The 27,711-nt window shown below is 47.8% G+C and overlaps 1 protein-coding gene and 1 non-coding gene across 2 annotated transcripts; one reads left to right on the forward strand and one right to left on the reverse strand.

Moving 5' to 3' along the window:
• The first annotated feature begins 2,186 nt into the window (after nt 1-2,186).
• Pom121l2 (POM121 transmembrane nucleoporin like 2) lies at nt 2,187-5,714 on the forward strand. Its single transcript, XM_046452392.1, has 2 exons — nt 2,187-5,033; nt 5,682-5,714. The coding sequence occupies exons 1-2, from the start codon at nt 2,187-2,189 to the stop codon at nt 5,712-5,714; spliced, it is 2,880 nt and encodes a 959-aa protein (XP_046308348.1).
• A 17,777-nt stretch (nt 5,715-23,491) lies between these two features.
• Trnas-gcu (transfer RNA serine (anticodon GCU)) lies at nt 23,492-23,573 on the reverse strand. Its single transcript has one exon. It is a non-coding gene; the product is annotated as a tRNA-Ser (tRNA).
• Nucleotides 23,574-27,711: the final 4,138 nt, after the last annotated feature.

The following is a 27,711-nucleotide window of genomic DNA, read 5'->3' on the forward strand; positions in this document are numbered from 1 at the left end:
TTCTCTTAATTTTTTTTTTTTTATTTGGCATACTTACTATGCCACATCCATTTGTGGAACTCAGTATATTTCTACCAAACATCCATGGGGCCTTCTGCATGGCACATGAATGCTGTTCCTTAGAATGGAAATCTTCCACTACTGTCTCTGAAGATTTTAACTCCTTCTCTCTCTTCTCCTGGTGCTTCCATTTTATGTATGCCGTCCATGCTTAGTGGTCTCCTACACCTCTCCACTCACCCTCTGTAACCTCTTTTTACTGTCTCCATTGTGTTGCCTTTTCCAGATTGCATATATTTGTTTGTGTGTGTGTGTGTGTGTATGTTTCTCAGACTGGTTCTGTTCACTTAGTAATATGGATTTAAGTTTCCCTCTGTGCCTTTTTATGGTTTGATAGCACATTTTTTTAGTGATGAATAATATTCTATTGCCACAGTCCGGCTGCAGCAAAATAACGGGCGGGGGCGGGGGACACAAGCAACTTGTGTAGATTGATACAGCAGGAGTGGGAGCCGTTTATTATAGGACAGGAGCAGTATTTATACATTCCACACAGCTTATCTAATTAGCATAAACTAGATACATCAGTCAACCAATAAGGAATCTCCACACTTAATGGCTGGCTTTTGTTACTTCACAAACCACTCCCTCTGGCAAAATGCCAGGCGCCATCCTGACTTGTTTACAGACTCTAACATTCTATCATGGGTAGAGAACATACTTCATGTTATTTCTATCTTTTTGAATTTACTTGGGTTTATTTGATGGCCTAGCACAAAGTCTCTCCTAGGGAATGTTTCATATGCTCTTGAGAAGAATCTATATTCTGCTGCTGTTTAGCAAAGTGTCCTATAAATTGTTGGACTTAGTTGGTTTGCAGTGTTGCTTTTCTGTTTCCGTGAAGTTTATCCATTCATCTGTGGAAGGTGCTTTGTTATCTGATGTTTGACAATTGTGACCAAGAGTTCTGCAAATATTCCTGTACTGGGGTCTTAAGCGATGTCAGTGTTCAGCTCATTGGGGTAAAACCTGGGATTGTGATTATTGGATTGTTTGGAAGAATTATGTTTAGTTCTGCAAGAATCTGCCAAACTGTCCCCAGAGTGGCTGCACCGTGGCACTGCACGGCAATAAACGAGAGGGAGCCTCTGGTGCCCCACAGGCTCCTTGGCGTTTAACAGTATCAGTGGTTTAAATTCTAGCGGTGGCACTATGTGTGTGGCTGTAACTCTCGGGTGTTTTAGTTTGTATTTCTCTAATGACATACGTTGAGCATCTTTTCATACCCTACTTTCCATCTATGTCTTTGTTGGTAGGTTGTTCAGATCTTTTGCTTATTTTTAAACTTCTTGTAGGCTTTAACAGTCATCTATATTTTTAAACCAGTCCTTTATCAGGTATGTTTCTTGCAATCATTTCCCTGGTCTGTGGCTATTCCTTTCATTCTTTCGCAGAACAGACACGATCTCGACGTGGCCTATTTCGGTAGGGCCAAGGCAGGAGGCTTGCGCTGGGGCCGGCGGAGGGCGTTGGGTCTGCAGACGGGCCGCTTGCCTGGCGCACCTCGCGAGCCTGGCGGCCTCACTCAGGGCAGCCGCTACCCGGAAGGCCACCCAGATTCCGCCACCAGGAGGCGCTGACGGAGCCCCGAGGCGGCTGCGACTGGGCGAGTTCTTTCCGCCAGTGACTGGCACCTGCTGGCGACCGCTAAAGGAGGGGCGCGCGGACGCTGATGTGCAAATTCGACTGCTCGGGTGCCACCCGTGCCGGTCTGCAGTCGTGTTCCCGCGTTAATTGCGGGACTCGGAGAGCGCTCCCAGCTGGGACCCCGGGAACTGCAGGCGACAGACCCGCGCCGACCCGGAGTCGACCCTCCAGGCGCCGCAGTCAGATCCCAGAGGCCCGGCGCAGCTCCAGATCCGCCTGCTCGGTGGGCCGGCCCCGCGGTCCCCGGCCCGCGCCAGGGTAGGTGCGGACACCCACGCAGCTTCCCGGGCCGCGGGACAGCGCGTCCCTCGTTCCCGCCACGCGCCCCGCGGAGCTCCGAGCCGCTCGCGCTTCCCTCGTGCCCAGGTCCCAACCGTCACCCGGACCTTGGACGCTCGGACTCGGGCCGATTCCGCGGCCGTCGCGAACATGGCCGGCTGAAGCTGTCCTCCAGGCCGTCGACCGCGCCCACCGCTCCCATGGGCAGCTTCCTGGGCAGGCCGGGTCCCTCGGCGTCCCCGGCCCGGGCGCGCGCGGGTTCGCCAGCGAGGCCTCGGATCCGCGGGCCGGCTCCGCCGCTCTGCCACGTCCAGCGGGTCCAGTACATCCATCGCGCCCATCCCGCCCCACGGCGCAGGCCCCCTAAGAGGCCGCCGAGCCGGGACCCTGCCCATCCTGCGAGGGTGGCCAACGAGGCGTGGAGGCGCTTTCCCATGCACAGGTTCCAGAATTCCGTCGTGGGGCCGCTCCCCGCAGATTGGTGGGAAAGCTACCTCAAGCGGACCATTTGGTCGCTGCGGCACCCGCGGGCGGTGTGGAGCCCCGTGACGGTCACGATCTCTTCTCCCGAGCAGAGGGCGCCCCCCTCCGTGGCCTCGGCCAGCGTGATTGCCTCCGCGGGACCCTCGGAGGAGCCGCCAGACCCGTGCGCCCAGGAGACGGTGCTGAGGGCGCTCCGGGAGTGCAGGAGAGGGAGCGCCAGGGGGCGAGAGCCGCCGCTCCCCGAGAGCCCCGAGCCGGAGCCGACTCGCGAGAGCCGGCCCTCCGCCTTTAGGCCGCTGGCGAAACACCAGGCCGGCGCCGGTTTCGTGCCCAGGCCTGGGCCTCTGAAAAGGAGCTGCCACTCCTGGAGCTCCGGCCACAGCCTGAAGAGGTTCGGTTGCTCCTCCGAGAGCTCCTCTGCCGGCAAACGCACAGCAGGCCCCCTCTGCTCCAAAAGAAACGCCATAAGCAGTTCTTACAGTTCTTCCAGAGATTTCGTCGAGCCACGGAAGAGCAGTTTTTCCTGTACCTCAATCCAGACACCAGAGTGGCCAGTGAAAAGGAAAGAGAAAGGTCCCCAGTCTCGGTCTCCAGTCCCAGCGGCGTCGGACCCTGGATGGCCTCGAGCACCTGACAGTTGTGGGCAGCACACTCTGAAGGTGCCGATGCTGCCATCTCCCCCCGGGAACCTGCTGTCTACCAGCCCAGCTCCCCAGGTCCTCATCACTGTCCCAAGTGTGAGCTCTGCCTCTGGGGAGGCCCTGACCTCGGGGAAGAAAACTGAGCGGCAATGGAGTGACAAAACCAGAGAGAACACAGGCAAGGCCTGGCCTGGCATTCAGCCTTCCCTGTCTTTCACTGGGCCTCCTTCAGGTACAGCGGCTGCCACCGGCACAGGTCCTCAGCTGGAAATCTTGAAGATGCAGAAGTCTCCAGGTCCACTGGCCTCCCCAGGGTCTACTGGAGAGGCAACCAGTGTGGTGCAGTGCTCTCAGAAGACACCTAACCTGCCGACCCCAGCTGAATACTCACACTCAGAGCCCCCTGCAGAGAACTCTTCAGAGGCAAAGCCCACAGCTACTCTCATCCAGCTGACCCCAGCCTCTCCCACATCACCAGCCACTGACACCACTGGGCTTCCTTCAACCCCTCAGGCTGACAAGTCTGCCATGCCCCCAGGTCCTCCTGTGGTTACCCTCGCAGCACCCACCATGCAAAGCTCAAGATTTGGGGTGATGAGCACCTCAACTCCCCACCCTTCCCCCACCCCTCCTGCTGTAGCTTCGGTTTGCCCCATATTAAGACCTACTCTGGGGCCCCTGCACAGCACTGAGATAGCAGGCTCCTTAAATCCCAGAATCCCAGTCACACCTGTAGCATCTGCAAGCTCTTCATTCCCCACCACTCCAGGTGTCTTCCCACCCACCTTCAAGCCTGTCTTTGGTAGCACAGGACCACTTAAAACTATGCCAGTGCAGGCTCCTTCCCCCTGCAAGCAGCCCTCTCCTCCATGTGCTCCTGCTTCCTCTCCTCTGCCCCAGGGCCTGGCCAGGGCCACCCCTGTGGTCAGGTCCACGCTAACCAGCACATCTAGAGACCCAGCCTTCAAGCCACCTTTGGATCTTGGCATCACAGGTGACACTTCCTCTGTCCTCACCTCCTGTAGCACTTTCATGCTCGGGGCAGCCCAGACCTTCGGGGCGAGTTTCTCCCCAGCCCCGGGCTGCGTTTCTTCACCACACCAGCACCCTGTCATCCCCACTGTACACACAGTCACTGTCTTTAGCCACGTTTTCCCTAGTGTTATCCAGATATTCCCCTGCAGGGGCACTGATGGTCTTCGGGATGTGTCAGCCCCAGCCCTATTACCTGCAAACCAGGCTGCGTTGTCACCCCGCATCTCCAATCTGACCCCAGCATTCACAATTCCCATGGGGTCAAGCTCGAGGCCACCTATCCCATTATTCCCAGGAGTCACTCCCCAGCCTGCATCTGGGGCCATTGGTGAGCAGAAGCAAGGCCTCCCCCAGCCAGTGCTTGCCCCACTCTTGGGTAACTCATTACTTTTTGGGAACTCAGCAGTGGCATCCCCAACTCCAGTGCCAACTTCAGCTCAGACAGCCTTTGGGGGTGTGATACCTGCAGCCCCCACCCTCCACACGCCTGCCAGCATGCAGCCAGGCCTGGGCAGCACCTGTGATGGCCTCCCCTCGGGTCCAGGCAATCCAGTTGGCTCTGGAGTTGCCACCCACAGCCATGTGAGTGGGGCTCGAGGCTCAGTGTTTGGCAGCACAGCACCTCGGCCTTTTGCCTTTGGGGGACTGGTGACCCCTATGGACTGTGGGGAGCCTGGGGTCCTCATCACTGTCCCAAGTGTGAGCTCTGCCTCTGGGACTTCCAATGCTGATGCAGGGCTTAGTGGGACCACTAGCCCTGTGACACCCTTTGGAGAAGGCTGGAGCCTTCCCCGCCAAAACACACCTTTGTTCTTGGGAAAGGCCAGCTTCTCTGCCAAAAAGATTATGTCTTTTGCTCACAGCACCCCTATTCCTGGGCCAGTTAAGGTAGGCAGCCGTCTTGGCCTTGGGCTGTCCCCTCCACATTTTCAGGACTCTGTAGGGAGAGATGCTTTTAAATCATCAGCTCCTACCTTTTCCATTGGTACAAAATCAAAAACTCCAAGGAATCGGGAGCAAGGGCATTCCCGAAGGCATCATGCCCACAAGAAATAGCTCACTTTCCTCTTACCTGTACCCTGGTTTGGACCTCAATGTTTCCATGAAGAGCTTTGGTGTCTGCAAATTCACTAAGTCAGACATACCCCAGATCTAGAGTAAGCCTTGTATGCTCACCCTGGGGTCCTAAATATACATCTACCTGGAAGAAGGTAGAGGACCAGGCACCATCCAGTGGTGACAGCAGATGACAGAACTAGACCCCCTGGGCTTAGACAGAGCTTAACCCCTTTGCCCCCAACACTCCCTGCCCTGCTCCTCTGTGTCAGGTGTGAGTTCCCTCAGAGCTGCCTCGTGCTGCGTCCCAGGAACAGCCAAGGCAGTAAGGCCGCAGCTGCAGACTAGGTGCTCCTGCTTTTGGGGAGGAGGAATAGACTCTCCCTCGATCTGAGCCTTTTATCTGGCTCTGATACATGGTTCCCCTCCTTGGCCCCTTAGGGATACAGATTTCTCATTTCTTGCTGTTCTGTTCCTCAGTGGGTTCTTGGAGAAGCTGTCGATGTCATTTGACCTTGAATCCAGCTTCTCCGTGAGGATCAGTGGTTGACCCTCAGGGAACTCTGTGTGCTGCTCCTGTTGTGCTACTTCCCCAACAAGCTGCCAGTCTTTTCCTGAGAGAGGCGATAGTCCAGCCCCATCCTCCTCCTGCCAATTGAATCTACAAAGTGAAGACTGTTGTGTGAGACCCCAGAGGTTACTCCTCACTCCAAGAAAAGGAGGCCTTTGGCCAGTGTCCTTCAAGGTTTGGACCCCGCAGGAGCGCCTTCCTGGATGCAGGTCTCCACTGGCCACCTTCTCCCCTGGCACCCTCCCGTGCATACACATGAGACCTGTTCTCTTGTCCAATGCTGGTGTCTGCTGTGTGCTTCCGATTGCGTGTGGGGGACGGGCGGCTCCTAGGAGTGGTGCCACTGGTGGGGTTTGGCCCAGGGATGGGCAGGCACACTTCTTCATGCTACAAGTGCTGGTTCCTGAACGTACAACAGCACGTGACTCTAAGGGACAGCCTCTCGGGAAATCAGAGGGCCAGAAAGGAGGAACACTGGCCATTCCTCCGGTACCAGCCAGAAATGCACAACCAGGGATCAGAGCTTTTTTCTTTGTATTGGTACCTCCTCACCTCCCTGTTCAGGGCCTGTGCGGGGAGGGCAGGTGGAGCAGAAAGCCCTGGGGCCTGACGACCGAGTGAGAAGGGGGAAGGGCAGGTGCCTGAGGCCACCGCAGGGCAGCACCTGTGGGAGGGGGCGGGTGAGCACTTACCATCCTGAGAAGAGGCTAAATGGCTTCCTGAGTACATGGGCCACCCATCTCCTGCTTATGGAGACCGCGAAGGAGGTCTAATTGGAAAAACCATATTAAGTTAGATGACAAAATAAATTGTTGAAATAAGTCTGTGATATAGGAATTTCTGTCCAACCGATTTGGATGTGGTGGCTATGGAGGCAGAGTGCTGTCAGGAAACCTACCTGACTCCGCCCAGTGAAGGCCAGTCTGGGGATTTAAACGCTGATGACAGGAGTGTGCTCATTCCTCCCTCCCCAGAGCAGATTACCGGAGTTAGAATTCTAAGCCAGGCCTGTCTGCTACGAACACCCACTTCCGCAGTCATTGCCCACCCAAACTTGCAACCTTACAGAGGGCCAGGGAGAACACATGGACACTGCCTATGCTGTGTGCTGAGAGCCACGGCCGAGTCTGTATGGCCCCTGGCATTCTGTGGCTCTCAGCAGCTGTGTACTTGGGATTCCACGTGTCCTCTGCCCCATTTGCACTGACCTTTGGGAGCAACAGACAGCTCCTATGTGGGAGGGTTACACCTTAGTGTGGCATCCTGGTGTAAGCCATAAGCCTGTGATCCTGAAAAAAACAAGGAGTGCCCAGGGCAAGGGGAAGGACCCTCTCAGCTAAGACTTGAAGCTTGAGTTGTGTCTCACCAAGGGGACAAGGTGAGGAAGGCAGGACAAATTGGGGCAACTTCTGGAAGTTGGCTGTAGTGGGGATGAGCAGGAGCAGGTCACAGCGAGCTTATGAAGAGTGTGTGGAATGGATGTGTCCTGAGTCAGCAGCATGGAAAGCCTGCAGGCCTGGAGTCGGTGGGAGACTCTGAGGACACAGCATTAACAGTGTGAGTTCCACCGGCGACCGGCAGGGCAGTGAGCCCGGTAGTCAGCGCTGGCACGTGGAGGAGCAGGAAGAGAACAGACTAAGGAGCAGGACTTGGGGAGTCCTTGAGGATCTGACCTGGTTTCTCCCGGGGCTTAGAACACGGCTGTTTCTGTCCCAGTTCCTGCTGTTCTGTGCCTTGCAGCCAGCACTGTGGGCAGTGCAGAGGACACTTTTAGCTCTGTGTTTTTCCAGCTGCTTACTTGCCCTTCTCTCTTCCCACCACTGGGCTGTTCCGGGTGCCTTTGCTTATCACAGGGACATAACAAGTTAAAAGCAGCATGTCTTTTCCTGGGTGTGCCTTCCAAGACCTGAAGACCCAGGGGTGGCAGGAAAGGATGGAGACAGAACTTTTAGGAACGTGTGAGTTTGGGGGCAAGGGACTTTTGGAAAGTCAGAGTCACCTGCAGTGCATGGAGGAGAGATGGAGTCCAGTCGTGAGGAGGTGCAGACCCCAGGAGTGTGGAAATCGGGGCTGAAGGGGCCCAAGGCAGTCTGGGAATCCTGGCAGTCAGTGCAGTAGGAAACAGGCGGATCCAGGTCTCTTCAGGGAGCTGGAAGGTTCGTCACGCAGCATGGAACCCTGAAGGGACAAGTTTGGTTTCATGCAGATCATAGACCCAACCCCTGATTTCTAAAAGTAGAAATCGAATTGAAATCTTGAAAATGAAGTATTTCTTGTTAAATGAGGTGTCAGGCTATTTGACATTCAGGGAAAGGTGTCTGTTTGGAGGGTGCATCTGGATGTCAGAGGCATGAGAGCCCTCCCGAGTGGGGGCGAGTCCCTTCTGCAGCTGACCCTGAAGCCCTGTGCCCACCTGTTCTCTTCCCACTGTGCCTCAGTCTGGCTGGGCACACAATCACGAGCCACCACACAGCTTGTAGATTCAAACAGCAACTCTTTATTCCCGAACTCACACCAGCTGTCTACAATCACGTTCTGGGGAAATCCACGTTCTCTGCCCAAATCCACCTCCACTGGGCTTCTATCTCCCAAAAAATACTGTCTGAATCCGGTGAGAACTCAAGGGGAACTCAGGCAGCAGGATACGCCCTATTCCCAGCAGGAATAATCTTAAACCTTAAACCTGGAACCTAAACCGGGAACGCCCTAATCTGCCTTGATCCTTGAACAAGGTCACCTACATTCAATGTCACTGCAACATGGGGTACGCTGGCAAGGAAATTGTCATACCTACTTGGCTAATGGCTCCCAGCATCTCCCCCCTTCTGATTAATTAAACAATAAGCAATGTGGCTTAAGGACCGTGCCTGGTAGGTTGTCCAATTCAACATATGGTTCTTACCCGTCATCGGAAAACTGACCTTTAGGCGTCAGCCTCCTGTCTTAGGTTGATACCACTGCAATTGAATCATACCCGTCACTGACTACCAGTCCAGCATACAGCCATACTTGTGGATAGGTCTATGCACCAGTGGGGGGGTGAGGTTCTTTGCCTCACCTCTGTTGGCCCCCAAATTTGGCCTTGGTGCCAGTGGGAGAGTGAGGTTAATGTGGCTTAAGGACCGTGCCTGGTAGGTTGGCCAATTCAACATATGGTCCTTACCCGTCATCGGAAAACTGACCTTTAGGCGTCAGCCTCCTGTCTTAGGTTGATACCACTGCAATTGAATCATACCCGTCACTGACTACCGGTCCAGCATAAGCCATTGGCCCCCAAATTTTAGATCATCACTAGCAGAAGGGAGGAGGATACAGAAATGCCACGACACCAAGCCAATTGACAGCTTCTTGGGAAAAAATTGCATCACTGGTGACACCATCAGCAAAGATATGCCAGCACTACCACAATTAACATGGGGTGCGCTGGCAAGGAAATAAAAATTGCATCACTGGTGACACCATCAGAAAAGATATGCCAGCATTACCACAATTCGCTGCACCAAACGATAGTTACATAGTCCAGGCAAGTTCTGCAAGCAGTTCAAAGCGGAGGAATCTATCAATATGTCCATTTCCTCCCAAAATCCGTTTCCTCCCAAAGTAAGTTAACTCCTTGATTGAGCATTACTTGTTGAGTTAAATTCATTGATGCATCAGTTTATACAGTTTACTGTGATAGCTATCATAGAAGCTGTAGTCTGGTTTTATCTTTGTCTTCACCGGCACTGGGATGAAGATAGGAATTCTGGCAATGATGCTAAAGAGACATTATCCTGAAAAGAATTATTAAATATAATGAAAAAGAAAGGTGAAAGTAAACAAACAGATCTGTTAACCTACTTTAAAAACAATCCTTAACAGCTGTTTACCTAATTTAAATTAAACCATTTAAATCACGTGAATAAAAAAAAATAATAATAATTCGGATCCATTTTTTCATGAGCGCTCCTCATATAAGAAATATGGACATACGCACATACAGACATACAACACAAAACACAAGAGTGTACACAAACGTACAACACATAAGAAAATAGTAAAGGCCTTGTAGCTTTACCTAGGTGAAATCTCCATTGCAATGTTTAAAAACTCCATAGTCAAAAAATAAAACTGATCAGAAAAACATTAACCTAGGTTTGTATGAGCTCAAAAAATAAAAATAGAACCTTATGATGTGGAAAAATGCAATAATAAAATAGCTATTGAAAAAAGCATCCTGGTTAATCACTGTCGCAGATGTAAGAATGGCCAAGCTGGAGTTCTGGATATCAGCTGTTATGGATTTGAGTCAAATCATCTTCTTTTCGATCTGTAGAAACTGTTTTAGTTAATCTCTCTGGAATCCAAATCGGCTGCTGTTCTCCCTGTGGAAAAACACAAACAGACCCCCGACTCCAGACAATCACTGGGTCAGGACCTTTCCATTGTCCTGTTAGAATATCTTTCCAAAGTACTTTAGGCTTATGTACATTTTTTGGATACATATGCCTTTCCGCAGCACTAAGTCCTGATGAATCCAAATTTAAAAAGTTTAGAGTAAAAAGCGTTATTTTAAGTTTATCTTTGGGGGATATATACCCCCTTCCAATTCCCTCTTTTTGCTTTAATAAGTATGTTTTAATAGTTTGATGAGCTCTTTCAACTATGCCTTGTCCCTGTGGATTGTATGGGATTCCTGTTATATGAGTAATATCAAATGATGAGCAAAATTGTTTAAAAGAGGTAGAGGTATAGCTAGGACCATTATCGGTTTTTAACTGTTTAGGAACGCCCACAGTGGCAAAATTTTGTAAGCAATGAGCTATAACATCTTTAGTTTTTTCTCCGGCATGAAGGGAGCCCATCAAAAATCCAGAAGAAGTATCAACTGTAACATGCAAATATTTTAATTTTCCAAATTCTGGCAAGTGTGTGACGTCCATCTGCCAAATATGGTTAGGTATCAGTCCTCTAGGATTGACTCCAAGATTAACTTGTGGTAAAAATGTCACACAATTTTGACATTGTTTTATTATATGTCTGGCTTGTTCCTTAGTTATTTTAAAACGCTTTTGTAAAGTATTAGCATTAACATGAAACCTTTTATGAAAATTTGTAGCTTCTTCAAATGTAGAGAAAATATGTATGTCATGTGTAGTTTTATCTGCTAAATCATTGCCTAAACTAAGGGCTCCAGGCAATCCTGTATGTGCCCTAATATGTCCTATAAAGAATGGATCTTTTCTGTCCCAGATTAGACTTTGTATAGTGGAAAGCAAAGAGAAAACAGTAGAAGAAGGGGAAATCCTACCAGCATCTTCAAGAGATACTATAGCATTAACTACATACTGACTATCAGAAAATAAATTAAATACAGAATCTTTAAACATCAAAAAGCTTGTAAAACTGCATTAAGCTCTACCTTTTGAGCTGATTATTTGGGTACTAAAAATGTAAAATTTTGATCATGGGTAACTACTGCTGCTGTACCATTATTTGACCCATCAGTGAATATATTTGGAGCATTCATGATAGGTGTTTTTCTTGTCATTTTTGGAAAAACTACAGGATGCTTAGACCAAAAAGACAACAAAGGATTAGATGGTAAATGATTATCAAATGAAACATTAGATTTACACATGATTATTGCCCAAGTATTTAACTCATTAGCTAACTCATCAATTTGATCCATAGTATATGGAGTAATAATTTTATTGGGAGAAATTCCAAACACTCCCTTTGCTGCTTTTATTCCTTTGAGTATTAATTGTCCTACAGCCTCAGGATACCTAGTAAGAATAGTGTTAGGAGAATAAGATAAATGTATCCACAATAATGGACCTTCTTGCCAAAATACTCCTGTAGGAATATTTTTTGTTGGTAGTACAATAAATAATAAAGGCAAACTTATATCAATTCTATCCAAATGTATATTTTCCATATATGTTTCAATAATTTTTAATGCCTTTCTTGCTTCAGGCGTTAACATGCGGGGTGAATTTGGATCTGATGGATCTTTTAGAATACCAAATAAAGGTCCCAACTCTCCTGTTGGTATACCTAGATAAGGCCTTATCCAATTTATGTCTCCCAATAACTTTTGAAAGTCGTTAAGTGATTTGAGTTGATCTACTCGTATTTGAATTTTTGGTGGACGGACCATGGTTGAGGATAATAGAACTCCTAAATAATTAATTGGAAAATTTAATTGTACTTTATCTATTGCTATCTCTAGATTATAATTTTTTAATAAGTTTGTAAGTGTGGCATAACATTCCAGCAATATGTTTTTATCTTTATGTGTCAATAATACATCATCCATATAGTGAAATATTTGTAGTTCAGGATTTTGATTTCTAAGTGGCTGGATTGCTTTGTTAACATATATTTGACACATAGTTGGACTGTTAGCCATCCCTTGAGGTAGTACTTTCCATTCATATCTCTGATCAGGACCTTCATGATTCAGTGTAGGGATAGTAAATGCAAAACGTGGACTATCCTCGGGATGAATTGGAATTGAAAAAAAACAATCTTTAATATCTATAGCTAAAACATGCCAGGTTTTTGGCAAAGCAGACAATTGAAGAATCCCTGATTGAGCAGGTCCCATAATAACCATCTCATTATTAATGGCTCTTAAATCTTGCAATAATCTCCATTTACCAGATTTCTTTTTGATGACAAAAATGGGAGTATTATGGGGAGATATGGTGCCGCAGTCTGTCTGGCTGCAGCAAAATAACCGGGGGGTGACGAATAACTTGTGTATGTTGATACAGCAGGAGTAGGAGCCGTTTATTGCAGGACAGGAGCAGTATTTATACATTCCACACAGCTTATCTTATTAGCATAAACTAGATACATTAGTCAACCAATAAGGAATCTCCACACTTAATGGCTCGCTTTTGTTACTTCTCAAACCACTCCCTCTGGCATTTTGCCAGGCACCATCCAGACTTGTTTAGGAACTCTAACATTCCCCTGGCAAAATGCCAGGTGTTATTTTTGACTTGTTTACAGACTCTAACAATATGGAAGGTTGTATATGTCCTTCCGCTAATTGTTGTTTGACCAGATCATGGGCTACTTGTATCTTTTCTTTAGTCAGGGGCCACTGAGGAACCCACACTGGTCTTTCTGATTTCCAAGTAATTTTGATTGTCTCAGTGGCCCTTTCTGAAAATCCAACCCATGTCTGTCTGTTCCTTGATCTATTTGTATTGGTGCTGCTATACCTTGCCCTTGTTTTCCTAATTTTTTTTCTTTCCTAAAGCCTTGTCTAGCCCTAGTAGTGGGCGCATTAGGATTGATGTTATTTGTTAACGTCAAACCTAATTGATCTAGGACATCTCGTCCCCATAAATTTATAGGAAGATGATCCAATACATATGGCTGTATAGTTCCTTCACATCCTTCAGGATCCTTCCAATCTAATATCATAGAACTTCTATGGGGATTAGTCGCCACTCCTAGGCCTCAAAGCGTTTGAGTGGCTTGTTGTAATGGCCAATGTTTTGGCCATTCTTGACGAGATATGATGCTAAGGTCAGCTCCTGTGTCCAGTAGTCCATTAAACTCATGACCTTGAATATTTAGTTTTAGCATTGGGTGAGAATCTATATTTAAAGACAACATAGCCCAATCTACACCTGTGGAACCTAATCCCCTGGAACCTCTTTCTACACTATGACTAGGAAATTTATTATGTAGGCTGGGTATTATTAACAACTGTGCTATTCTATCTCCTGGTGAAATTACTGATATACCTCTTGGAGAACTAGCTATAATTTTTATTTCACCTACATAATCGGGATCAATTACCCCAGGACTTATCATAAGTCCTTTTAATGTAGATGAACTACGTCCCAATAATAAGCCTACTGTTCCTTGGGGAAGAGGTCCTTTTACTCCTGTGGGAATGATTTGAACTCCCATCTCTGGAGTTAATACCGCTCTGGCAGAGGCACAGATGTCCAACCCTGCGCTCCCTCGGGTTTGTCTGATGAGGGATTTAATGGACAATGTGTCCTGGGCACTACCCTGATGGTGTTGCTGGGATCCTCCACTGCCCCGTATATTTGTGGTTGTGGGCCCCGGAGCATTGGGCCCCCCTGTCCGTTTTTTGGCAATGGAGGCTGATGCCTTTCTCCACGATATTGTGGATAAATACCTGGTCTTTGTCCGTTTTTTGATAAAGGAGTACCCTCAATGGTGGTTTGAGAACGGCATTCATTAGCCCAATGTCTCCCTCTACGGCATCGTGGGCAAATACCCGGTATTCTATTCCTTTGATACCTACTTTTGTTAAACCCTCCTCCTATGGGGCAATTCCTTTTAAAATGTCCTGTTTGTTCACAATTGTAGCATGTTTTTGGCCTGGCATCTAAAGCCTGTTGTACTGCAGCTGCCAAGACTTGCCCTTGTTCATTAATATCTCTACATAATTTAATATATGTGTTTAAATCTTCATGTCTCCATGGTCTAATAACCTCTCTGCAGCAACGATTTGCTTGGTCATAAGCCAGTTGTTTTATTAATGGCATTGCTTGTTCTGTATCCCCAAAAATTTTGGCAGCTGTTTGAATTAGCCTATCTACAAAGTCAGCGTAAGGTTCATTAGCTCTCTGTATTACCTTAGATAGCTGATCTTGTAAATCTCCATGTCCTTGTAAAGTCTTCCATGCCCTAACTGCGTCTGCAGCAATTTGTGCATATATAGCAGGATCATATTCAATTTGTTGCCGTTGACCCTCATAAGGTCCTTTTCCTAACAACATATCTAGATTTCTTTGAGGGTAACCGGCTGCTGCATTTCGCCTAGCTGTCTCCGTGCAAAATTCCTCATTGGCAACCTTCCATAACAAATATTGTCCTCCATTTAGTACAGATTTACACATGCTAGCCCAATCTGCTGGCGTCATGTCCAAGTTAGTAATGGACTCGACCATGCTTACCGTGAAGGGAGCTTGGGGACCATGGGTTGTTACAGCCTCCTTTAACTGCTTCACTGTTTTAAAATCTAAAGCACAGTGAATTCGCTGCCCTCCTGCCTGCTCAAGTACAGGGCATGCTAATCTTTGAGGTCCTGTCTCAGGATCCCATTTATCAACTACGGGGTTTGAGGGCCACTCAGCTGTCTCCATCGGTGGGGCTGTTGGTTGAATTACGCCCTCTTGTGATAAAACGGAGTTACTAACAGCCTCCTGTTGTGGCCTTTTTCCTAACAACCCCTTTTCCTTTAAATTTTCTTCCTCTGACTAGCTCGAGAGACCTTCTCTTTTGCTTGATCTAAAATGTCTTTCTCCATGGTCTGAACCTCTAACAATTTACTTAACATCTTTTCGGTTTGTTTTTTACTAATTTCTAATCTACTATAAAGATAACGCAACCCAATAAAATAACACAAAACAAAACCGAAACTGAATGAAACAAAAACGGAATAAAAAATCATTGTATCAATTTTCTCTTCCTCAGGGCCGACAAACTTCAAACCTTTAGTCAACCATTTTTTCCAGTTTGCCTGAGAAATTTCCAGGGATAGGCAGCTTGAAACAAAAACAAGATAAATCAAAACAATAATACATTGTTTTTTGAATTGGTCACCCATTCTTTCGCTCTTCCTCAGGGGCGAGCAATTTCACTTACCTCCAAGCTTCAGAAGTTCCCCGTACGGGCCACCAAATGCCGCAGTCTGGCTGGGCACAAATGCCGCAGTCTGGCTGGGCACACAATCACGAGCCACCACACAGCTTGTAGATTCAAACAGCAACTCTTTATTCCCGAACTCACCCCAGCCGTCTACAATCACGTTCTGGGGAAATCCATGTTCTCTGCCCAAATCCACGTTCTCTGCCCAAATCCACATCCACTGGGCTTCTATCTCCCAAAAAATACTGTCTGAATCCCGTGAGAACTCAAGGGGAACTCAGGCAGCAGGATACGCCCTATTCCCAGCAGGAATAATCTTAAACCTTAAACCTGGAACCTAAACCGGGAACGCCCTAATCCGCCTTGGTCCTTGAACAAGGTCACCTACATTCAATGTCACTGCAACATGGGGTACGCTGGCAAGGAAATTGTCATACCTACTTGGCTAATGGCTCCCAGCACCACTGGAGGAGATACTGAGGTGCTGGGTGTTGGGAAATTACCGGGGAAAGAGTCACATCAAAGGCCGTGCCTCTTACCTCTTCCACTGACAAACCCCTGAAGGAAAGAGGGGGTGTTTCACCCTGTTTGCACACGGACAGGTGAGCCCGACGTGTCTGCTCCTGTCAGCTCCCACGTTGTCCTGGCAACCTGTTCATGAGAGTGTCTGTGTTTCCCAGGAGAAAGACACTTCCTTCGTTGTCCTGTTTTCTCTTCAGCCCTTGCCAGACTACACTTACCGTCCCCATTTCTGCCAACCATCATTCAGAGCAATCTAGGCTTTTTCTTGAGGTGCCTCAGGATTTTCCTACCTGCTGCCCCTTTCCCAGCTTCAAAACCCTTTCACACTTGGGTATTTGTTACAGCAGCCTCCACTCTAATCTCCAAAGCTGCATGAGTTCCCAGAGTTGCTGGGACAGACTTTGTGGCTTCAAACGAGAGTCTTGGCAGCTGGAGGTCTGGAACAGAGGCTTGGACAGAGTCTGTTTTCTTCTGAGGCTCTGGGGAGAGCCCACCCTCACCTTGGCCAGCCTGAAGTGTGGCCAGCAACTCTGGATGTATGTGCCTGTGCCTGCCTGGCTCTGAAACCACAGACAATGCTTATATGGTCACCCAGTTCTCTTCCCTGTCTGCAAATTTCTGTCCTTACAGGGACCCAGACATGGGATGTGGAGCCCACCTGGGTCCAGTGTGACCTGATCCTGATCACATCTGCCACGACCCTCTTTGCAAATAAGGTCATATCCACAGGTACCAGGGCCCAGATATCAACATATCTTTTTGAGGGGTCATATTTCAACCTACACCAAGCCTCTTGCAGTTCCATATGAATTCTAAAGATTTCAAAGAAGTTTAGGTCTTTAACTTTCCAGCAATGGTTTGTAGTTTTCCATGAACAAGTCTTTTACCTCCTTGCTTAATTTTTTTTCCTAGGTAGTTCATGCTTTTGGATTCTGTGGTAAATGGAATTGTTTCTGTCTTAATCTGTTCAGACTTCTGTATCAAGATACCAAAGGCTGGCGACATATGAACAACAGAAATCATTTCTCACCGTTCTGGAGAATGGGAAGTTCAGTGTCAACCTGTGCCAGAGACGGCACCTGTCAAGGGTGCCTTCCTGGTCCTGGGATGCAGCTTCCCACTGCATCACCACAGACAGGGAAGGTGGGGGCTGCCTGAGGCTCTTTCTGCAGGCCCTTAGACAAGGGTCCCTCTCTGTGGTCTATCACCTCCCAGCACTGTCACCTTCGGGAATGGAATCTCAGTGTGAACTGGGGGACACACACGTTCAGTCCACTTCAACTTTATTTTTGGATCGCTCATTCCAAGTGTCAAAACACCACTGTCTGTGTGTGTATGTGAATCCTGTTCCCTGCAACTTTGCTGAGTCCACTTACAAGCCCAGCTATGTGTGTTCCTGGGGTTTCCTAGGTATAGGACCAGCCATCTGTGAGTAGGCGTGGTGCCTACTGGATACCTTCTGTTATTCCTTCTTACTCATTACTCTGGCTGGGGCTTCTAGTATGCTGAAGAGCCCTGGGGAGAGGGAGTCCTTGGTCCTGGTATTGGGAGGAAGACTTCCATATTTCCACAGCTGACTGTGATGAATGGTAAGTCTGACTGTGGGTTTTCCATAAATGTCCTATTCGGGTTGAGAAAGTTCCTTTCTATCCCTAGCATTCTAAGTGGTTTATTTTTTATTCATGAAAGAGTGCTTGATTTTTATAAAATGCTTTTCTGTGTCAATTTTGTGGGTTTTTCTTCTTTCTGTTAATGTGATTGGTTAAATTTTTCACGTTGAAGCACCTATATTCCTGAGTTAAATTTTTCTTGTCATGATAGACAATTTTTTTTTGGTTCATTAATAGTTTCCTGTGGGTTTTTGCATCTTATATACATAAGGCATGTTTGTCTGAATAATTTCTAGCTTTGATTCCAGGGTAGTACGATTCTCAGAAATGAGCCAGAGGCTGTTCCCTTCATGTCTACTCTTCAGAGGACTGTTTTTGTTTGTTTGTTTGTTTTAGTACTGGGGGTTGAACCCAGGGATGCTTTGCCATTTAGCTACAGCCCCATCCCTTTTTATTTTTTATTTTTAGACAGGGTCTTGCTAAGTTACAGAGGCTGGTCTTAAACTTCCATATTCCTGCCTCAGCCTGCATTACAGGTATGCACCACTATACCCTAAGTACTGGTCTTAAATCTTCTTTTGAAATCTGGTAGGATTCACTGGTGAAGCCGTCTGGTCCTGGAATCTGTCAGGAGACCTTGGCTCACTGATTTCATCTTTTTACTTGCTACAGATTTCTTCTGATTTTCTCTTTCTTGAGTCAGTTTCAGTAATTTGTGTGTTTCTAGAAATCAGTCCAGTTTATCTAGGTTATCTAATTTGTTGGCATACAATTTGTTCAATATTCTTTTACATTCCATTTTCTTTAGTAAGCTTAATAGTGATGTTCCAACTCTTATTTCTGAATCTTGTTATTTTCTTCTTTTTCTCCTTAATTGATCTAGTAAAGTCAAAGAACAAATTGTTGGTTTCCTCTATTCATTTGCTTTTCCATTCTCCATTTTACTTAGCTCAAACTTTTCTGTTTCCTTCCTTCTGCTGAGTTGGAGTTTAGTTTGCTCCTCTCCAGGCTATTGATCTGGAACCTTTCTTCTTATCATTTGGATTTGAAGAAATAAGGATGACACGCTTGAATCTCCCTGCCGCAGTCGGCTGCAGCAAAATAACGTGTGTGTGTGTGTGTGTGTGACGAACAACTTGTGTAGATTGATACAGCAGGAATGGGAGCCCTTTATTGTAGGACAACAGAGGTATTTATATGTTAGAGTCTGTAAACAAGTCAAAAATAACACCTGGCATTTTGCCAGGGGAATGTTAGAGTTGGAAACAAGTCTGGATGGTGCCTGGCAAAATGCCAGAGGGAGTGGTTTGAGAAGTAACAAAAGCGAGCCATTAAGTGTGGAGATTCCTGATTGGTTGACTGATGTATCTAGTTTATGCTAATTAGATAAGCTGTGTGGAATGTATAAATACTGCTCTTGTCCTGCAATAAATGGCTCCTACTCCTGATGTATCAAGGTACACAAGTCGTTTGTCACCCCACCCCCCCCCCCACCCCCGTTTATTTTGCCCAGCCAGCCGGGCTTGGGCATTTATACATTCCACACAGCTTATCTAATTAACATAAACTAGACACAGCAGTCAACCAATAAGGAATCTCCACACTTAATGGCTCGGTGGCATTACTTCACAAACCACTCCCTCTGGCAAAATGCCAGGCGCCATCCAGACTTGTTTATAGACTCTAACATCTCCCTAGTGAATCCTGGACAGCTCTTCTCCGTGTAAGAGTTTCTGATCAATTTGTGTCACCTTTTAAGAATGCAGCTGGTAAATACAATTCAAAAAGCACCCTCCAGTCCAGATTGTCACAAACAGCAAGGTGACCGTTGGCAACGTGCCACAGAGACCTCTGCCCCTGCAGGTCACACCTCAGCCTGAGCACTCTGTGTTCTTCAGAAGGCTAAGTCAAGCCACCATTGTGATGCTCTTACAGGGTGTAAATGAGCTTCTGCGCAAGAGGAATAGTCTAACGGAGTCAGACGTGTCCGGCAGGTGTAAGGTTTGGTTTTAAAGCAGCCTCGACTGCACAATAAGAAACACAAGTGCGTTTCATGGTAGGCAGGAAGGAGGTCCCCACCAAGGACCACCCTTTAGGGGCTCGTTTTGCTACCTTCTTAAGGGAAGCATCTTACTGGCGAGGCTTCCCCCTCCCAGGGTCAGGGCTAGGGACACCGCGGCGAGGCCCGAGGCTGTGGGGAGGACCCTCCTCAGTGCCGTCTCCTCGCCCCAGCTCGCCCCAGCTCGCCCCAGTGGACACACGACCCGACTGGGTAGGTCCGCGCGACCCGCTTCCGCACAGCCAGCCCTGGCCGCGCGCCGGGCTCGGCCTCCACCCGCCGCTGGCCCTGTCCCCGCTGCCCACGCGACGTCGAGGTCGGGGCGCCCGCGCGGCAGGCAGGGCAGTGGCACTTTTGCTCGCCACGACGCCCTTGAGGCGTCTGAGTGACTCTCGGAAGTTGGTTCTTCATAGCTGAGTAGGAGTCCACCGTGAACAAGCCGCAGTGTGGGGGGCGACGAGGCACAGCTGGGGTGCCGTGAGCTCCAAGCCCTGCGCGGCGGGGCACCGACGGGGGGTCCCGCCAGGACACCCGCGGGAGAAGCTGGTGCCTCCCCACTCGACCTCTGCAAGACTGGTCGCCCCTGCCCTCTGGGAAAGAATTAAACGTTAGTTTCCCCACCTTTTCTTGCAGTACCCGCCCTTGTCACTCATGTCAAAAGAAAGGCCGATGGCTCCCTTCTGCTGCGGAGGAGCTGACAAATTCACCACTGATTTCCGCCGTGTCTTCCCGCGAAGAGAATGCGCGCTGATCTTCAGTGTGTCATAGTTTTGGGTTTTCTTCACATTCAAAAGAAAAACACTTTTTACTTCTGCACAACGTCTGTGTTACATCTTTACTTGGTAAACGCCTCACTGCCACTCCTTTATTTAAGCCTATGCATTTGTAAAACTTGGATCAAATCAATGGGACTGCTTGGTAAGCCTGTCTCCTCAGCACCCCTTGTTGCAAAAATCATGAAGACGCTGTTTTTATCCCCACATAGGTGCACTACATCAGTGTGGACTTTATGGGGGAAAACGGAGGCAAAAATTAAATATGAAGTGGCAGAAAACGGGAAGCATTGACCTTTTTAAAGTTTATTTGTCTGGATTCCAAGGGGAGACATAAAATGAGAGAAGAAAGGAAGTTGTAGTGAGATTTTTGTGAAACAAGATTTTAAGAAAAAATTAGTTAAAGCACTCTGCAGTGAGTCCTTAACAGTCAGAAAATATGAATTCTTCTAAACAACAAGAACCCAGAATTTATAGGAAACCATATACACATACACACACACAGAACTGAAATGGAAACATGGAAATAAAGCCATGAGGGGAAGGTGCTTTTCCCTTTCCTTGGCAGCTTTGAAGAGCTCTTATTTGGAAGTATCCCGGACCAACAGCCGGTCTTGGAGAGCTTTTTCCCCGGTGGCCCCCTAAAGCACTGTGACTAGATGTAAATGTCCAGCTGTGGGAGAGTGGCTGCACACCTGCAGTACCCAGTGGAGGACCGTGGAGCAGAATGAACCAGGAAGAAAAGCTGTCTGTCCACGACATGCAGCAAAATCCAGGGGACTGTGAGGAAGCAAAGTACAACAGAGCACATGTAGATTTCACCTTGTTGTGTACAAGAAAGGAGTGAAGCAGAAGATACACTACCCAGGACTCATCAGAAAGAAACAAAGCCAGTCACCTAGAAGGGCCCTTTATGGGGAGATCAGGGAGCAAGAGGTGGCTCTGATTATGTCTATCTTGGTATGGGAAGGACAGAAACAAACCAACGAAACAACAACAAAACAAAACAAAAAACCCCTTAAACTAGAGGCGAAGCAAAATAATTGGGCTTCACTGGATTTCAAGGGAATAATAAATATCATACTAGAGGACAAAAAGAGCCAAACCAATCTGTGTTCTTTTTTTTTAACACAGAGTCTGGACCAGCGTGAAAATTACAAAGAAATCTTGAACTTTTTCAATTGTTGTTTTTTCCCTGTTGTCATGCAGGTGAAACGATTTTGAAAGTACTTTAGGTGTTTCAGGTGTACCGTATGACAGTGAGCATGTTGATATCACTTCGTGTGTTCTCATTGTGGAGAAGGACACACCAAGGGGAGGGAGAAAGGACTTCTTGGCTGACATTGTGACTCGTGATTATCAAAATACGCATGTGTGTATACACTTGTCTGTACACACATGTATGTGTGTAGTATGTGTGTCTGTACATACATGGATTTCCTAGAATTTTTTTGCTAAAGGGTCCTAAAAGCAAGACATCTCAGAAGCAATAAACTAGCTGGGCGCTGGATATGGTTGCTCACTCAAAGTTTCCCTCCGGGGAATAAAGGGGGGCTTGTTATGCCACAAATTCAGAGCACCTAGAGATCACAGGAGCACAATGTGCCCGGGACATAATCACAGACTGAGGGGCTCTGGCCAACCAACTCTGGAATCAATTTGAGTAATTAAAGGCAACAATGAATTGCAGATTGCTGAAAAATAGGATTTCAAAAGCTCCCACTAATAATAAACACACACATAGATGGAGGTTAGTAGAGGGCTCTTGCTTATAAGCAAATGCTGAAGAAGTCCAGACTGCTAAATGTGAAGGGAATGCTGGGGTTGAAGAACCATGGGTTTGAAACCATCGTAGTAAATATGGTTCAGGTAGGACTTATAGATGCCAAGTCTGAAGGGAAATTTTCAAGGGAGCAAACCGTTTGCATTGTCTTAGTGTGTCTCCCTTATATTGCCTTAGTCACAATGGAAAAAATATCAGCCTGACTGCACAACCAGAATCAACCCAGTAATGAAGGGTGATGGACACAGAAGTCTCCAGTCTCCAGACAGTGTTCCAGGGACGCCTGATGCTTACATGGTGTACTGCGTAGATGAATCCAACAGGAGAAAATCCCAAACCCCAAATGAGTAGTGCACAAGGGATTAGCAGTCCAACGCCTTAACCACTCGGCCACCTCCTGTCATCTGTAGATTCTTTCAGGCCTGCATTTTGATCCCAGTGCTCTGCACATCGTTGCCTGAAAGACTCTTCATAAAAGTTCTTTTCTCCCTCCTCAGGGCTTCTCATATTTCAATTTTGATTTTATTCTATTTTTTAAATGTGTCCTTCAAAAATGTCAGGGTCATAAAATACTCATTGGTATTTATGTGGACAGGTTAAAGGGCACTAAAAGGCTGTGGAGGTTACCTGATCCTAACTCAATCCTGCACTAAAGTGGGGGTGCTGTAAAGCGCATTAGGGGTCAATTGATAGAAGTGGAATACAGGCAAAATATTTTTTAAACTACCACACACACCATATTAACAGTGGTTGCATAAGAGTGTCTTTGCTTTCAGAAAATTCCCTCTTAAACATTTGAAGAGCAAAGGGCCACAATACTTAGAACTTACACTTAAATGTTCTGGAAAATGGGGTTGGGGGAGTAGATCAGTGGTAGAACACTTGCAGAGCTGCCTGCAGACTGAGTTCCATCCCCAGCATCAAAATCAAACCAATTCAAGCCAAAAAGGCACATGGTGGTCCCACATTGCTTGTTTTTTACATATTTTCCATGTTTGAAAGTACTTTAAAACAAAAGTTAAAAAAGACGTAACAGCATGGTATAATGAACACTCACTCCAGTGGTCATCAAGCAGCTTAAACATTGAGTGATATCTATATCTGATCCCTCTCCTTCCCTCTGTTGGTCTCCAAGGCTTGAAATGAACACTCACTTAAACACTGAGTGATACCTGATCCCTCTAGTTCCCTCTATTGGTCTCCAAGGCCAACTAACATTTTGAATCACATTTGGACTGGAGATCTCAAAGCACTTCGCTGGGACAGTAAGAAGGTGCAAATCTTGATCTGCTCCTGCCCAACTTGGAGGCATACTGGAACAGAAGAAAACTGCAGCCAGACCCGACGAGAGTGGGACTCGAACCCACGCGTGCAGAGCACAATGGATTAGCAGTCCATCGCCTTAACCACTCGGCCACCTCGTCTTGCTCTCCCGGCCTCTCTGTGGACTCTCTTTTCAGGCCTGCACTTTGATCCCAGTGCTCTGCATATCGTCGCCTTAAAGACTCCTCCTAACAGGTTCTTTCCTCCCTCCTCCCCAGGCCTTCTCACATTTCAATGATGCCACCCTAATGCCCAACTGTCATTGTTTCTCAGTGCCCACAGTTGCTCTCCAGCGACAGCGAGCATCTTTTTGTTGTCCGCAAGATCCACGTTTTCCTTCTACCTCTGCCTGCAATGTGCTGAAATCTCCCCTCCGCATTCCGTCGGTTGAGTTCCTCAGACCTTATCAGACCTGGCAGCCTTCTTACTGAGCTGTATACAGTTGAAAAATTTTTCAAGAATCCTTTCCCTCTAGGAAACTATTTCCATTCTATATCTGCCACAGAATTTTATCCCAATGTTATGTATTTTTACATGTCAAAGACCTTATCTGCCACACTGCTTCTATGAATAGAAATCTGATTTTTACTTATTGCCAGTGACCAAAAATCTCAGTTTTAAGCATTTTTCTAATGCCTTGAATTACTTTTACGTGTAATGTTAGCACACAGTAAAGGACACAAAGAAAACATTTTAATAAATAATTTATTATATATGAAAAGTAGAATTGCGAAGGAAATGCATCTTTTAATGAAAGATGAAAATATTTCCCCCAACAATTCGTGTGTCTGGATGAAAATTTTACTGCTGGAGTGAGATTTCAGTGGGAATTAACAGCAAAATATCCGATTTATGGTTCGGAGCTTGCAGAATATATTCTTATTAGTAAGGTAGAGCCTCCAATGTTTTCAAGAGCATGCTTTTTACACATTTAACTACAAAGTCATTTTAATGAAGAATATATAATTTTAATTAATAAATAATAGCCATAAACAAAAGTGATAGCAGATTTGCGACTACATGCAGTTTATAAAATAAGGATGTCCGTATTATTTGACAGAATAAGCGTAAAAAAAAAATTACGACACTGATTTTCTAATTATCTATGTATGTACGCATCCTTTTTCGAAAGTGAGGCGGCTGTGTCAAGGGCCCGTGGGGGCATTTCCCGCTGTCCTTCTGTGTCACAGGAGGCGGTGGCATAAGTAGAGCGAACGGGTGCGGAGCAGCTGGAAGCTGAGCGGCCGCGGACCCCGGAGCCGGTGCGGACCGACGGCTGCTACACCTCCCGCGCCCGCCGAGCTGCAGGGCGCCGGGCGCGCTTCCCTCCGGCCGCCTGGCCTCGGAGTCTCTCCTGTGGCCCTTCACCGCCTTTCTCGCCTCTCACCCCCGCTTCTCTGCAGAGCTCGCCCGCAGCATCCCTTTAGGGGAGACTGAGCTTTCCCACTTGGTCTAAAAGGGTCCGAGCTCGGGCTCTCTCCAGGAGCCGGCCTGGGCCTGACCATATCCACAGGACAGTTTGGCTCCAGGGAACCCAGAACACCAAGAGCTAAGGAACCCAGGTGTCGCGTGGTCTCGCTCTCGCTGCTTCACGTCTAGGTTCAGAGAGTGACCCGGGCCTTAGTCCTGTTGGGAGCCTCCCGGATGCTGATGTTTTCTAAACAGAGGGCCTAATGAACACTGAGTGGACATCAAGCAGCCTCAGCTCCCTGATGTCCTAAGAGCCTGCTTTTTACACATTTAACTTCAAAGTCAGAATGAAACTGTAACGGGGTCCACTTCTGATTTGAACACGACCCCTGCGCTCTGCCACCGTGGCTTATTTAAAATCGACATCCTCCCGTCCCCTTCTCTCTCTCCCTCTTCCCCTCTCTATCCTTGGGGAAGCCGATCATGCGTCTCCCCATCCCAGGCCAGTCCCTTTTCCTTGAGCACACATCACAGGAACGAAGCAATTCAGACTTGGGTGGCCTCAGAGGACCTAAGAAGGGGCTCTCTGGGAAAGTCACAAGTGAACTGTGACTCCTGACAGGACACAGCTGGAATGCAGCCTTTGGAACCACCTCTGTTACCCTTGACCACCAGAATCACAGCGTCTAGGAGAGGAGTCCCCTGCATTTCTCTTTTGCTAGTAAAGCAATAAAACTTCTTTGGATTGGCATCCGGGACAATGACTGAGCTATCAGTACAAAATGTTTTTGTACCACAGTCCCAGACTTCACTAAAATTCATGAGAGGAACCCGCCAGTGGCCTTTGAGCTTGTGGCCCTGTCTCCCGAGTGAGCCAGGAGTTGCAGTGACCAAGCACACAAGCCAAGGTACTCACCAGAGCCAGTGCCGGCCCAGATTAGGGTCTGAAACTAGACATGCAGCTGGGAACCAGGCTTTGTGGAAGGTGCAGGGCTACGCTGCCTCAGGTTCTTGGGGTCAACCTTGAGGAATACAAATATTAGTAACTGCCAAATTTTCCTGATTAAATAGTAAAATAATCATACAACAGAAAACTCTAATACGCATTTTAAAATAAAACTAACTTATAGTTTTTAGAAACTTATTCAGGAGCTCACAATAAATAAGTCTAGTTGACAACTGCCCCTCAGACTGAGGGTTTGGTGCTCCCCAACACCCTGCGGGGGGGCTTTACATTTATGCCCCAGTGGCCACTCTAGTTATGCAGACAACAATGGCTGCAATGCCTTCTCTGAATGCCTCTCACTCTCTGCCTTCCCTTTCTTCTTACCCTGCATGTAGGCTGTGGTCTGGGTTTGAGGACTGCTCCCCTGCTTAGGACTCAGGGACCATCGCTCTTGAAACCAACTCAAGCTGAGGGTCTCTCTGAGGCTGAGAGCAAAGGCTGCACCCCCAAGACCTGAACAAGGCCAAGAAGTACGGAGGCTATACGTGTAGTTCCTGCCTTTTGTCTCTTTGATCCTCTTCTGTAAAAGCTGTACCTCAGCCTTCAGCCTGTGGACTCAAATCCTCACTCACTGATCTCTATTTATTTTAAATTTTATTTATTATTTTAAAATGCCAAATAGCTTAATGGCTTATTAGAGGATATAATTTCTGTAGAAATATGAATTCCCCCCAAACACACTCGAATACTGCAAAGAGAATTTGGATGAAATCCTTTAACCCTTGCTCTAGGCCTACGGAGAATAACAATTACCTACATGTCTATGACCGGTTTTTACATCAGCAAAGCCCCATGGCCGTAATGCGTGTTTTTAAAATAGGTGTCCTGTGCACATTTCGAACATCCGTACACAGCCGCCTGCCTTGTCTCGGTTACTTGATTCTAGGCTGTGTCGTGCTGTTGTTAGATCCTCAATTGCTGGCTCTTCAGATGGTTTCTATTTTCTCTCTCATAAGGAAGTTTCACAGAGATACACTCCAGCCCCAAACCCTGAGGTCTGCCCTCCCAAGCCAGCCCTTAAGTTCTCGTTCAGGTGCCCCCGCCTGAGCTGGCCGGCCCTCTCCGACCCGAGCGCCTGCAGCTGGACCACTTGCCAGGACCGCTGCACCCTCACCCCTGTTGGTTTGGAGGGAGACCCTTTGTACCCGTGGCCTGGGGAGCCCGGGAGCCTGGCGGGGGCGTCTCTGGCGCCGGTGCCTAGGACGTAGGGTGGCTGGAACCCCGAGAGGCCGCAGGCGCAGAACCCTGCCGCAGCCTTAGTCTGAGTCTCTCTTAGATGCGGGTGGGCGAGAGGCTCGGCTCGCGGGTGGGAGCCGCGGAATGCAGCCCCCACGCCCTCCACAAGTCCAGTCGTCTCAGGAGGTCTGAGCCCGGTCGGGCTCGCAGGTCCGCCACCGTCCGTCGTGGCCGTCGGTGAGATCAGGAAGGGGAACGTTCAGGCTTGCAGCTCCGCGACCGACGGGCAGTCCTGGCCGTCGGTGAGATCCCAAGGGGGTTCAGGGGCGGCCGAGGGGCCAGCCTGTTGGCACGTGCAGTCTTCACCTTGTGTTTTGACCGTTTGAGAAAGGAGGTTGGTTTCCGGATCCTTCGATCCTTCGGGAGGACAATAAAATCGCATTTTAAAAGCGCCAGCAAGCTTTCCCGTTCTTGGGTTTAATTTCCAGGCAGGTCTCCCATCCCGGGGCTGCAAGCCCTGTACACACTGGCTTCTGGGGCGGACTGTAGGAGCCTTGGGGAAATAGGGGCTGGAGATCCTGGGCTCGGGGAAGTGCGTGGTGGACTTGGAACTTCTGAGAGATGTAAACTCTTCGTTGTTTCCTTCA

This window comes from Marmota monax, unplaced genomic scaffold (genome assembly GCF_021218885.2).
Source record: "Marmota monax isolate L192 unplaced genomic scaffold, Marmota_monax_Labrador192_F-V1.1 WCK01_AAM20220418_F8-fsc00141, whole genome shotgun sequence".
Lineage (NCBI taxonomy): Eukaryota > Metazoa > Chordata > Mammalia > Rodentia > Sciuridae > Marmota > Marmota monax.

Bases quoted from the DNA above. Each gene is read 5' to 3' on its own strand.
- Pom121l2 (XM_046452392.1), top strand. From the start codon at position 2,187: ATGGGCAGCTTCCTGGGCAGGCCGGGTCCCTCGGCGTCCCCGGCCCGG. The intron at 5,034-5,681 runs GTAGGCAGCCGT...TCTGTTCCTCAG, and splicing joins CTATTCCTGGGCCAGTTAAG to TGGGTTCTTGGAGAAGCTGT.